The sequence below is a fragment of the Mytilus trossulus genome, chromosome 9 (assembly GCF_036588685.1).
Source record: "Mytilus trossulus isolate FHL-02 chromosome 9, PNRI_Mtr1.1.1.hap1, whole genome shotgun sequence".
NCBI classification, from domain to species: domain Eukaryota; kingdom Metazoa; phylum Mollusca; class Bivalvia; order Mytilida; family Mytilidae; genus Mytilus; species Mytilus trossulus.
In genome coordinates this window covers 15,716,510-15,730,672 of record NC_086381.1, presented here as the reverse complement: position 1 = coordinate 15,730,672, position 14,163 = coordinate 15,716,510, and the positions used below count along the sequence as shown (strand labels likewise).

Here is a 14,163-nt window from a genome sequence, read left to right as displayed (position 1 = left end):
CATCATAAATGTTTAGATCAGGGCTTTTTTAACAAGATGAAATACAGGGTTATATCACGAAATGTCAGTGAACATCACAGAATTTTCTGTATTTAGTAATGAAATTATAACTAGAAACGGTTGTATATCATGAATTAAAAATATTTATAAATATTGCAATGACCAATAAAATTTATGCCTGCACTGTCAAACAAATATTCGAAAAAACAGAAGAACATCGGACGCCCTCATGATTATTTACCGTTTGGGATTTCTGTATTTCAGATAACCAAGGATATTTCAATCGTCGTCGCCATAATTCTTTCCCTTTTTCTCAATTATGAATTGACCTTATAAAGACTTTTTAAGAAATGTGTGTTTACCCGGAGCGATACGACATTTGCCATGAGTTACACATGATTAATTCCCTTTTTTAAGCAACTGAGGTCATTTTGATTGTGTATTGTTTCTTTGGTATTAAATTCCTCCTATTTACTCTAAAATATTTTCATGTATTTTTATCGTTAGGCGGAGAGTACTTGCACAACACTTTGTCATATGCTGTATTTGTAAGGGTTTGGTATTCAGTCAACACTTATGCTATATTTAAGTCAAATGGAATTTATGTGATGACCCAAGCTCCAGTGGTAGCATCTGTAAGAGGCAGATCTGTAAGTTTATTTACTATAATATAGTCGGAAAATGGTCAATCAATGTCTAAAAATTTAAAGAACTTGATCTCAATGTTACATCACCTTATTTTATTATATTAACTACTTTAAAACTGATACTATGCATGTTCGCGGTTATTACAATTTAAATAGAGAATGTAAATGATGAACTTGTCAAAGTGACAATAACTCGACGTAAGAGTGAAAAACAGCCGAAGGCCAGCAATGGGTCTACAACACAGCGATTATATCTTGTAACCGGAGGCGGACTCCGGCTGGTCGATAAATGGAACTCACACTTAACTCCTGAACGTATACATGAACTAACATTAATACAAATCCAACATGCATACCATCAAAAGTCAGAGGCTTCTTACTTGGGACAAGCAAAATTTTGAAATTTTAATCGATATGTATATATATATCAAAGAACAAATATAGATAGAATGTATGATGTTCATGGTGTTCTTATAAAATAAAGTGTGTTGGTCCGAATTGTTTACTTAGGCAAAACATTATTGAACTTTAGTCTTACGATTGTTTGATATTTAGGTGATAGAGCGAGTACAAGGGACGACATTCAAGGATCATGATTTCATGAAAATGGGTCGCCCAATAACGTTTGAATGGACAGGCAAATTTCTTGAAGCTGAGGCGACTATTGAAATGTATCAATTGTATCTAAGCACTTTTCCGGGAGGTACGTTGCTACTTATACATTAATAAAAGATTTCATAAGTAACCAATAGGGGGAAAATTTAAAGTTGTTGATATTGATAACAATAAAAATAACATATACAGTGTCCTCTTTGGTAATGTGTGAAATATACCATAAAAAGTGCCAGATGTATTCTTTGCAAAAAACATGTGATTTAAAAAATCACTTACACTTTTGAAATTCGCCAAACCGCTTTCATGAAATTCTGAAACAGCTTTTGCAATGAGAAATATTATGCATTCTCCACGTATACTAATGCAATTGTGTTTATATCAGGTAACCGTATATTTTATCAAGACGTTTTTGCTCCTTCGTTTTTACCATTTGATACACGAAATCCAACAAAGGTTTATAAAATATAACTTACAAAATATTTTATCTTTTAAATTGGTGGATTACAAGTTATTTCAGTGTTATTTAACAACGAGACCAAATTGCTATTTTAGGACATGATATCATGAAGGTAAACGAAGTGATTCCAGGGACAGAAAGCGGGTACAACATGTCTAGAATCATTCTTACACCAGGGGTTATCCATTATGCAAATGTTATTGCATACAATTATGCAGGAGCCCATACTACTTCGTCGTCGGATGGGTTTATGATTGACTACAATCATCCTACTGCAGGGATTGTTTATGATGGTCAAGGTAATGATTGTAATATAATGATTATGTTTATCTAAGACACTTTTAAATTTTAAAGCATTCCTGTCAAGTTGGAAAATTAAAGAAATAATACTAAGTGTGTCCCAAAAGGAAAATGCAACGTTATATAAGAATCAAATGAAAACAACATGTTATTAATTTCATATGTTTGATGCGCTTTTTCAAATTTGATTTATATCTGGAAATTTCAACGCCGAATATTTGAAAGTCAAAGACGTATAAGAACTGAAACAGTCGAAGAGCTATATTTCCAGAAAGGATCTCACAAATAGCCCAATTCATCTAATGTCAGTTAGCCTGGTGGAGTTCAAATGTGTGATCTCTATTTTTTGGTATTTAGAACTGTGAATAAAACATATATATATATTATAAACCATGTCAGTGTCAAAGCATTGAGTTCTTGGTTAATAACTTTAAGTTTACCAGAAGCGGTGTCAATCAAGTGATAGAAACTAGTATAACACGTTGTATGTATTTGCGTCGCTTTTCTGGATCAACTTCCATTACAAATAGTATAAAAACTCTTGTGGAGAGTTGTCTCATTGGCAAACATACCACATCTTCTTTTTTTATATTAACAATCATGTTTTTTTAGTCTTATTTACTTTATCAAAAATATATAACAAACAATTATTTAACTTCTTTATGTTTACTCTTTAGAAATACAACTTGTTAATTTACTGTTTCAAAGGTAAATATGACCTTGAGTACCAGAATTCCTCAGATATAATAGCAGCACATTGGCATGGGTTTATCGATACAGAATCAGGTATAACATCGTATCAATGGTGTGTTGGATTAACTACTTTTATTGGAAACAGTCCCACAAAGACGGAATGCTCAATCCTGAGTTGGACGAACGTAGGACTGCATGTATCAGCTTCGAGAAATTTGTCATCTAGTATTGCTTCAGGTGAGACTTGTTTTTTAACAGAAATACTGCAAAATATTGAAAATCAAAATATGCTTCATTATGTCCGACTGGGATATATTGTTTAGACTTTGTATAATCAAATGTACAAAGTAACTAATTAAAATCTAAGGTAATGATTTGATTTCATCATAACTCCTGCAATTTCTATTAGTTTATATATTTACATTTATTTTAACATAAATATGCGAGTGAATAGGCTAAGACTACTTTATAGTCAGAGATAGTGTATCAAATACTTGAGACCCGATGCATGGTTACGAAATATTTTCCTTTAGAACTATTTGAAATGATTATTATGTAAAATTAACCCAGATTGAACAATTATTGATCTATTCCTAGAAAAATATTGGTTGAATTATTTTACAGACTTACTATTTTGCTGACAGTTTAAATAACTGCTAATTTTTGTAACGCTGTCAACTATATTTTTACATGTAATCAACTCTAAAAATCTAATTTTGAGAATCAATAATTATAACTTTATGTTTTTCAGGAACAAAATTATATCATAAAGTATACGCAGTTGATGGTGTTGGTTGGACATCGTCGACCATAGTATCTGATGGGGTGACTGTAGACACAACTCCACCGGTACCAGATCAGTTCGTTCTTTTAGGCATTAACCTCGTTTTCAACCCATCATTTGAAATAACAGGTGGGAATGACGTTCCATGGCTTAATATCAGTTCAACAGATATTTGCAACATGGATGTTACTTATCATCCATTGATGTGGAATATTGAAACTTATTCATGTATGACCGTTGTATCATCTAATGTCAACTTAGCAAAGGACGGTGGAAAATTCTTATATATTAGAGGTAGTATTACACAGAAAATCGATAATATTACAGAAGGGATGACATATAAAGTGACATTTTACTCGAGCCATTTGTCTTCCGTAGATTCTTCGTTAGGTAACAAGGAAGGGTTTATACAGTTGAACAATGAAAAACACGTGTTTCTTATTTACACTAAAAGTTATCGCCAAGATAGCAATGGTGATGTCGACGACCGAGAGGAGCTTTCCTGGCATAGTCATACGTTTTATTTCACGGCTGATTTAAATGAAGCGAATATAACAATTGGCAGTATAGATCTGACTACAGGAATATTTCTGGATGATATAACTGTACAGGAAGTGAACGTCAGCACAGGGGATATAAGTGGTCATGTTTTAGGTCATGTTGTTTACTTACACGATTGGAGTTCCATCCATGGAGCTTGGAGTTTTACAGACCCGGAATCATCGATTATTGATTATAAATGGGCTATAGGTAAATATATTTACAAAGAATATGAACAAAAGAGAAAGTCCTGTAATCTGAATTGAGAAAAGATCAGAAATAAAGTACAAAATGTATATAATAATATTCAATAGATAAATTGAGGTGAATGAACACTATTTAAATCCTACTTTATTGTCACACTAATTCACCAGGGGTTAACAATATACTGAAAATGTTAACATGTTAATGATATATGTATACACTTGCTTTGTACTTAACGACCTTACGATTCTAATGTTTACTCTCTAGTTAGCAAGATCCCACTACAAGAATACTATCTTACCTAGACATATAATTTTGACTCTCTTAATTCCCATGACTAATGCATGCAGATGCAATGAATTGTACAAGAAAATTTAAGTTTATCTATATATAAATAAACAACAGTACAAAACGGCTGGTTGAAAGTCATAAATTGATTGAGAGAAAACAAATCCGGGTTACAAACTGGTAATGCATGTTTGATAACTTGATTCTGCCGCCATTTTAACGATTAATTTTATGTTGGATAGGGTATGCAGAAGGAGGCACACAAATACAACCATTTCGAAGTGCTGGACTGATGAATTTCGGAATCAATAGTAATGTCACGCTTGTACACAATACAAATATTTACATAACAACCGTTGCCATGAATGCTGCTGGTTTAAGAGGGGTGTCGTTTTCTGATCCAGTATATGTTGATCTTACACCACCTGAAATTAATTATGTATATGATGGTAGAGGTAGGTTTGAAAGATTTACAAGGATTAATTAATGGGCGTTTTTTTTTCTACGCGAATTCATTTTTAAGTTAAGTTAAAATTTTCGAATAAAAAGGAGAGGGAACTAACATATAACATTTTATAATCACAGAATCATGTTTGACTATATTGCGAGAGAGAAAAAAAATTTGGAAAATTATTTGTTTCATGCATACAAGCTGTTTTCAATATTCCAACACACCACTCATCATGATTCGCTTTTTAATGACTTTTAAAAAAAATGTATTTTGAGTGTTTGTAGGTTTGTCCGTCGTTCTTCCATTTAATCAATTTCAAACTTTTAAATTCAGCCATATAATAATTGTATATTGAATCTTATATTTGCAAACAGAGAAATGTATTAGAGACATCGACCCATCAACTGTTGCTTAAAATCTAATAAATATTTATATCCTGAGTTATAACATAAATAAATGCATTATCGGATGTAAATAATTTTTTTTTAAGTTTGTTTGAATTATTGTTACTTAGTCGTTCGTATTGTATGCAATGTTTTGTGAATCATAAGGCTGGCCTTTCCATTTATTTTCAGTTTGTTCATAACATTCTTTGACCTTATTCAACATATGATTTGCATCGATGTTTTTATCTTACAAAGGTTGACATACCATGAAAAAGCGTTATTCTTTGTTTGAAGTCGTTTTGTTAAAACTTTTTTTAGGGTTTATTAGTGAACGGATCATAATTGAAAAAAAAAGTATTTTTGTATACTGCAATGCTTTTGTGTAAAATTTTACGTCGAACTCTCATAAGCAATACTCAAAGGACTTTAAATCAAAGTAGATATAATTAAACGGTATATAAATATGTATCAGCTTTGATAAGTGTTTAATAGATCTATAAATTTTCACTTCTGTTCTCGTACTATTGAACAACAAAACTGTTTATCTTAAAAAAATATTTCCGTTCTCCGTGTAAACTGTTTTTTTAAAAATCAACACACATATTTCTATTAACCTGTGAACCCTCGTCTACAAGATGGCATTTTTGTTTAAAATTACAATTGTCTTTCTGAAATTGTTTAACATGTCACCCGTTGTTTTATTGATTTTGTATTTACATTGCGTCATAGATGAAGTGTATTCGTTCAGTGTATTTTCACTTGTGTTAATATGTCTTTTGATTGAGGAAAGCTATTTCAATTGATATTTATACAGTGTCTTTTTATGTTATGATGTTAGACTATTGTTTCAGGTAAGGGCGAAGGTTAATACATATTAAACGTTAGAACCCGCTGCATTGTTTGTATTAGTCCTAAGTCAGGAACCTGATGTCCAGTGGTTGTCGTTTGTTAATGTGGTTCATAAGTTTAAATCTTCTTCTCATTTCTTGTTTATAATGAATTATTAGATCGTTGGTTTTCCCGTTGGAATGGTTTAAAACTAGTAATTTTCGGGACTCTCTATAGCTTGCTGTTCGTTGTGAGCCAATGCTCTGTGTTGAAGATTGTACACTAACCTATAATGGTTTACTTTTACAAATTGTGACTTGAATGGAGAATTGTCTCATTGGCCCTTATACTGCATTTTCTTAGTTTAAGCATAATGAAAAGCATTTATCGGACAACTACAATCGTATAGGAAATTTCAAATATTTGATTTGTTTAATTGCTATGTATATGAAAGAATTTACCTTTCGCCGTTAAGATAATTGATTGATTAATCATTTATTGCTAAACGTCACATAGCAAATATGCAATACATGCTTAAGACATATAAGATATGTGTAGTTCTATTGAAGATAGAAAATCGTGTGTGTTTGAAACTGTATTTTGTATCATTATCACAGGAGAAGATGAGGATGCATGGACTTTAAATGAAGTTGCTGCTAATTGGGCATTTGAAGATGTAGAATCCGGAATAAAACACTGTGAATGGGCTATAGGTAATTTCAATGAATGAATAGACTTATCTAATGATACATTTGATCCAATTAATAAAATTGAGAAAGGAAATGGTGAATATGTCAAAGCGACAACCACCCGACCATAGAGCAAACAACAGCCGAAGGCAACCAAACGCTGTTTGTGACGAAGCACCGTGTTTTGCAAGTGTAGATGGTTGAACATAGACAACTTGTAAAAGAGAAACATTAGTAGTTCAATATATTGATGACGACAACAGATGTGTTCTTGTTCTGCTGTTATTCTGGGAATAAATTTTATACAATAAAGACAATATCCCTCCCCTTCTTCAACATAGTACAATAAAAAAATCCCAATATACAAACAACCAAAACAAAGCGAAATGAACTATTGACTTATATTATATAGGTTGTGTGACATCTAAAACTTTAAAAAAAACTGTCGCATTGACGAAATGACATAATTTCACCTCTAAAATTAGCGCGGCATATACATTTTTCAAAAACAGTTTCAATATAACCATGAACTGCACTAGCATGTAATGGAATAAACATACTCTAATGAAAATACCAAATATGTGTTAATTCTATGTTTTAAACAGACCATTTGTTTTTAGTCCGCTAAACCAGTGGCAAAGTATTCAAATTAGTATGCAAAACATCAGTTTAGTATGTTAGCGAAGGGGTATATATTGATGAGACATGGTAATCAATGCGCTCCTTGTTGATTATTTCGCTTATTTCGTTTGACTTTTTCAAGGTAAACTAGCGATGTTAAATTTCGATATTTCACACCAAGAAATTATCCCTGGTCTAAAGCTTTAACAGTGAACATTCAGAACAGAAATATCTAGTAAAATAGTACGTAGATGATGTATAAAATATAATCAAAGAAAGCATAGCATCCGGGAGAAATAATATTAGATATCAAAGTGTAATATTGAATTATATCATTAATGAAGTTTCAACTTTAAAGCTATAGATAGGCAAGGAATAATTTCTTAAATAATAAGTATTTTAGCATTTAGTATAATAGCGCACTTGTATATATTGATTCTTATACATAATACTTAATGCGAGCGGACTTTGCTGCTTATTTCGCTAATTGTTTTCAAATATTTTAGGATATACACCCGAAGCGACTGATCTACTACCTTACACCGATGTGACAACTAATACAGCGTATATGGACTTCCCCTACAGCGTACTAGAAAACCATACAATTTACACTACACTACATTGTGAGAACAATGCTGGTTTGTTGTCGTCTAAGTCTTCGGATGGAGTTAAGATATCGAACAGACCTCCATTGTCAAATTCAGCAGTGGTAGAGATTATGCCAATATCTAGTACTGAGTTCAGTGCTGATGAAGGATTCCTAGGAGTCTCTGATAATGCCAGATTGAAATGGTCTGGATACACAGACAGCATTGGCATCGAAACATACGACGTAAGTTGTATAACGAAAAGAGTAAAATAATAAAAATACAGAACTCAGAGGAAAATAAAAAACGGAGAGTACCTAATCAAACGCTTTCGAAACGCTTCCACTTATAATCTCTTTTCATACATTTTGGTTCAAGTTTTTTTAATTCTATTGTTTGTAATGGTCAAACACCATAACTTCATAGATGATGTTATAATTTTCTTGTCTATTGCATATATATATATATGTATATCGCGAGTCATTGTATTAAAGCTTTACTGAATATTATTTCTTCGAAAGTTTTTCTTTACGATGTAACACTATAGATGTCATTAAAATAAAACTACTGACTATCTTTTCTTTCAGGTGGAATTCGATAACAATAAAGAGAAAATGTTCTTCCCGAAAAGCCAAGAAGTTCTGTATAGTCATTTCACAAAATTATCTCTGGCAGATGAACAGCAACAATTTTCAGTTAGGGCAATAAATACGCTGTTTCTGAAATCAACAATTGTGCAGAAAAACATTTCAATTTTCACAGAGAACCCTCAGGTTACAAGTAAGTAGACATTTGTAATTGAATGAAATTTGCAGAAATGAGATGCTTTTATTTACAAATTCATATACGAAAATTACTGAATTCATTAAAGTAGAGTTCAAAATTCCTTTATAAACAAATGTTCCTACGATTTAATCAAATATAAGTAAAACAATTTTTTTTTATTAAACAGTCGTTTACAATCTTGATAGGCTAACCCAAATCTGTCAAAAATCGGCTTTAGAATATTCGTTTATCCGATTTTATTATAGTTACAAAGTATGCTAGTGATCTAATACGGGATATATGGGATCATTAAACTCCATATGGGGTGAGACCGAAGCTCGAATACCCATATGGAATTTACTGATCCAATATATAACTCGTTGCGTCACTAGTACACTATGTAGCGAATTAATCTTACCGACAATCGTAACATGTGTCTTTAGACTAGTGGCCTTTCATAGTGAGCAAGTCTTCCATACCTTTAGCATTAAAAAACTAAAGTTCTATTGATTATTCAAAAACAAATGCCAACAATAACAACTTGTAAGCTTTAAACTTGCTATATGAATTTATTTCAATCTCTTATCTTCTGTTAAAACCATTAAAAATTTCTTTGTTATTTTTTTTTATAGGGACGTAACATCCTTTCTAACCGTGTATTGAAATAAGCCCTGCCTACCTACATACCTAATATTGAATATACACGGTCTCCACGCGAACTATTTTAACCAATAATATTACCAGAAATGTATAGCAGGTAAGATTAAAATATTTATTTTCTATACAGGTACACCATTGACACTATCTTGGATTAACAACGAAGTAGTAGTGTCATGGAATGGAATTTTTAATTCAGACAGTGAACTATATTACGAAGTGTCTGCGGGCACTACAGGAGGTGGCGTTAATATTCTTCAATGGCAATTCACCAACCAGACAAGTATTGCATTTGAGATTCCTGCGACTGTTACAACAACGGCTGGATTGAATGTATTTCTAACAGTTGGGGCAGTATCTGTCGGAGGAGAATCTGTTATAAAAACTGGGAGAATTATTTTACCTTAAGGACTACGTACGACAAACTGACAAACATTAGAAATTTTCGCATATTTAATTGTAATAACGTCTAGTATGTAACATACTGGAAAATTTTCTTTTTAATTTATCTGTTATCTCTTGAATACAAATATAATCAATATCATTCAAAAATATCACTTTTGAATTTTTCGTTTTTTCTGCATTGTTAGTAATAGTATATTATACATGTATTTATACATATCTCAAGGAGTTGTTCCTAAAGGAATAAATACGTGATATAAATCCTCAGCTTACATATAAACTCTAGGTGAATGATACTAACACAAATTATATATGTACCTTGCATCACACCAACTTTAACATTTATAGGAGTTGAAAGCAATAGAAAACATATACGACTTACTATTCTTTTTGTATTATAAAGGTTGTTTTGATTTTATTATTAAATGAATATACAATCCGTGTAAACAGTTGAAGGTTACTAATGTTGTGTTGTCATTTTAATGTTATATTTCACATGGCAATAAAAGAGGGAGGTTTGGCATGCCACAAAACCAGGTTAAACCCACCATTTTTTTCTTTAAAAATGTCCTGTACCAAGTCAGGCATATGGCCGTTTTATATTATAGTTTGTTTCTGTATGGTTACATTTTAACGTTGTGTTTCCGTTGTGTCGTTTGTTTTCTCTTATTTTTGAGTGTGAATTCAAATTATTTTAAGACGTGTCACGGTACTTATCTATCCCAAATTCATGTTTTTGGTTTTGATAATATATTTGTTATTTGCATAGGATTTTGTCGAACGCGTAGTCCGTTTCTGTGTGTGTTACATTTGAATGTTGTGTCGTTGTTCTCCTCTTTATATGTAATACGTTTCCCTAAGTTTTAGTTTGTTACCCCGATTTTGTTTTTTATTCATGGATTTATGAGTTTTGAACAGCGGTATACTACTGTTGCCTTTATTTCAACAGTTTTGACAGTTTTATTCAGATACGTCGAAGTTGTCTATTGTTTTAGCATTAAAAATTGTAAAAATGTTATTTCTTCATAATATGCTTTTAATTAACACATTTAGAGTGAAAAGATATAGTCTTGACGGTTTAAAACGAACAAACGCTTAGTCGTTATAATTTCATAGTCCATTGATAAAATAAAGTACAAAAACAAAAATTCAAAACCTAGCATACAAGATTTGTTATCCTGGTATAGATGGGTTTTTTTACCAATAGGTCAATGCAACCTCTGTTGAAGGTTTCACTCCGAGGCTACTATAACCAGTCCTATAGTAAAGCACTTTTGTGTTGATCAAAAAGTTTATTGATATGATTAAAATTATAAATATAAGGTTTACAAACTTTGCAATTTTGAAATACTACGGACTTTCTACCTCAGGAATAACTTTCAATAGCTGATTTTAACCAACCCTGTCTGAACTTTAGGTTTTATTGCTCTTCTACTTCGTACTTTATTTTCAAGCCTCATTTATGAATCTGTTGAAACTTTTGTTGACGAAAATCGCGTCAGACGTAAATACTATTTATCGTGGTATCGATGACAAAGCACATCAAACGAATAGAAAAACAACCGACCCTTTCTTGACTTGGTAAAGGCAGGTCTTGATGTAGAAAATAGTGAATTAAAACTGCTTTTTATCTTTCAAGTGTACGACAGCAACATAAAAGTCTACTTTATTGACAACAATGTATGAACAAAACCAACATAATAGGTAAATATATCAAAAATTGAGGCACAACTGTCAAAACTGTGTCATAACGTTAATGACTATAAAACAAAGATCTATGTCAAAAATAAATGGCCTATAGACAATCTATAGACAAAGCGCATTAACAAAAAATGAAAGACTGAACAGTAAAGTTAAAAGGGTAAAAAGGCAGATTAAAAAAACACTATCAAAACTTATTAAGATGATAAACAGCATCCGTACATAGAATTTCTGATGCAAGACAATCATGCTTTATTTGTGAAGCTGATTTTGAACATTTATCATATTTGATAGACGTTGTTTAAAAAAATGAGACAGAGACGTACTTTGACATAACACTGGTTTATCAACTTTGTGCTGACACACTGATGACGTTTTATAAAGCCTGAGTATCAGTTACGAGTATTTGAATAACGAATACGCTTAATATTCAATTTTGAAATAGTGTAGCTGAAAGCACGAAACGATTTGTACAGGCATATAACAATTGAGACAAAGTCGTGTTGATTCTGTTTTTATCATTTATTCAAAGTGCTGACGGCATTTTTTGTTTTAAAGCTTGAGCCTTGTATTATTGACGTAAACATGACAAATAGCTACCCAAAATTGATTTTGTACTCTTTTCTTTACCTTTTTTTATATGCATGAGCCGTAACCAAAACAATATTAAAAACAGGGAGTCCTATGTTCATTTAGTTAAAATGTTTTTTTTTACGCCCAAACTACAATAGTAGAGGTGCATTATGTTTTCTGGTCTGTGCGTCTATTCTTTTGTGCGTCCGTCCGTTCGTCTGTTTGTTCGTTCGTCCGTCCGTTCGTTCGCCCGTCCCACTTCAGGGTAAAAGTTTTGTCAGAGTAGCTTTTGATGAAGTGGAAGTCCAATCAACTTGAAACTTAGTACACATGTTCCCTTGGATATGTTCTTTCTAATTCAATAACAAATAAGAGTTTTGACCCCCACATTTACGGTCCTCTGAATATAGAAAATGATAGTGCGAGTTTGGCATCCGAGTACTATGGAAACATTATTTTTTGGGAAGTGTTTTGCGTATAACTTTTTCAAAGGATGTTCGCCTGTCATGTTTTGGGATTTTTCTCAGATTTTATCTATTTGAACGCTATTGACCCCCATTTTTCTTTTTAAATTTTTTATACGTGTATAATTATTAGCCATCTGTAAAAGTCTAAAATATTTGTTATTTTTTAGTAGTTTTTGAAGCGTAAACTTGTCAATGATAAATTTAAGCTATGAAAATGAACATTTTTACGCATAAATTTCAAGCACATTGACCTATACATATATGTTTAACTTTTTTGATTCCTTTATTTATCAATATATATATATATATATATACTAGTGTAAGGAAAAGCTTCTTATTTTCAAACTGAGTAGCGAAACTAAAATATGTGGGTTAAATTGCATTGTTAGGTGAGATGCGACAATGCAAACTTGTTTATCACGTCATAGTGACATGCTATCTGCAGTTACCATGTGTTATCTTCCTTGTTACCATATGTCATGAAATTAAAAAGTCTGCTGATAAAACCTGCTGATAAAAACAAAAAACGCTACTCTTGCATTATTCAAACAGAAAATTATTTTTCAAAAGTGCAGTTTCAAGAAAGAAATATATAAAAAGTAAAACCACAAAAATACTGAACTCGTAGGAAAATTCAAAACCGAAAGTTCCTAATCAAATCGCAAAATCAAATGATACAACACATCAAACAAATGGGCAACAACTGTCATATTCCTAACTTGAAATACGCATTTTGAAATGTAGAAAATGGTGGATTGAACCTAGTTTTATATCACGAAAACTCTCAATTGTATGATAGTCTTATGTAAAAAGGTACCTATGCATATAAATGTCCGCAAAATTATGCTACTTATACCAAATGGAAGGGATATTCAAACGAATCAGTCAAAACAAACGGATAAAGCTATGGCAAAATAATCGACCAAAAGACAAACGATCGTTTAAAAAAAATCCACATTTTGTGGCTCTTGTAATTACAAACCCGGTATTAAGTCTAATAAAAAAAACTAAATATGTTTGTGGTTGGAACATTAATTATTAGCCGATATTCCATAATGATTATCCAATTTGTGATGGTATCCGAAATTTTTTGGAAGAGATGGTGTCAACTTCAACACTTGATACGCATGGTTTAATAGCTTCCTAATAAGCATCAACGCTTTAACAAGGCAGTTAAGGCACGCATCTTAAACTTCACTCAATTTGGAATCAAGAATTCTTGATTGAATTAAATCAGACTAAGTAAATAAACAAAATATTTTTGACTTGCCAAATTTGCTTAAACCATGTCTATGATGTTGTATTGACGAAGGGAAAAACAGTTAAATATATGAATTTAATCTTCTGTGAAGTTGTGCATCTGGTTAGGAGTGTAGGAAAACTGTTTTCATTTTAAACAGTTTACAGCTTTAAGCAAGCTTTCAACCTCTTGGAGTATTCATGATAATCTATTTTTATTTATTTGTCCTTTGTTACATGTTCTACCTTTGTAATTGGAATTAAAAGAG

General features: G+C 31.7%; 1 protein-coding gene across 1 annotated transcript in view; it reads left to right on the top strand.

The window, feature by feature from the left end:
- Nucleotides 1-10,361, top strand: part of LOC134684327 (uncharacterized) — an 85,530-nt gene extending 75,169 nt beyond the window's left edge. Inside the window, exons 56-65 of the mRNA XM_063543615.1 lie at nt 508-650; nt 1,203-1,350; nt 1,815-2,018; nt 2,728-2,949; nt 3,464-4,246; nt 4,771-4,983; nt 6,811-6,906; nt 8,010-8,335; nt 8,678-8,870; nt 9,643-10,361. Of these exons, the coding sequence (XP_063399685.1) occupies nt 508-650; nt 1,203-1,350; nt 1,815-2,018; nt 2,728-2,949; nt 3,464-4,246; nt 4,771-4,983; nt 6,811-6,906; nt 8,010-8,335; nt 8,678-8,870; nt 9,643-9,920 (2,606 nt within the window). The 3' untranslated portion in view covers nt 9,921-10,361. The remainder of the gene's footprint in view (nt 1-507; nt 651-1,202; nt 1,351-1,814; nt 2,019-2,727; nt 2,950-3,463; nt 4,247-4,770; nt 4,984-6,810; nt 6,907-8,009; nt 8,336-8,677; nt 8,871-9,642) is intronic.
- The last annotated feature ends 3,802 nt before the right edge of the window (nt 10,362-14,163 follow it).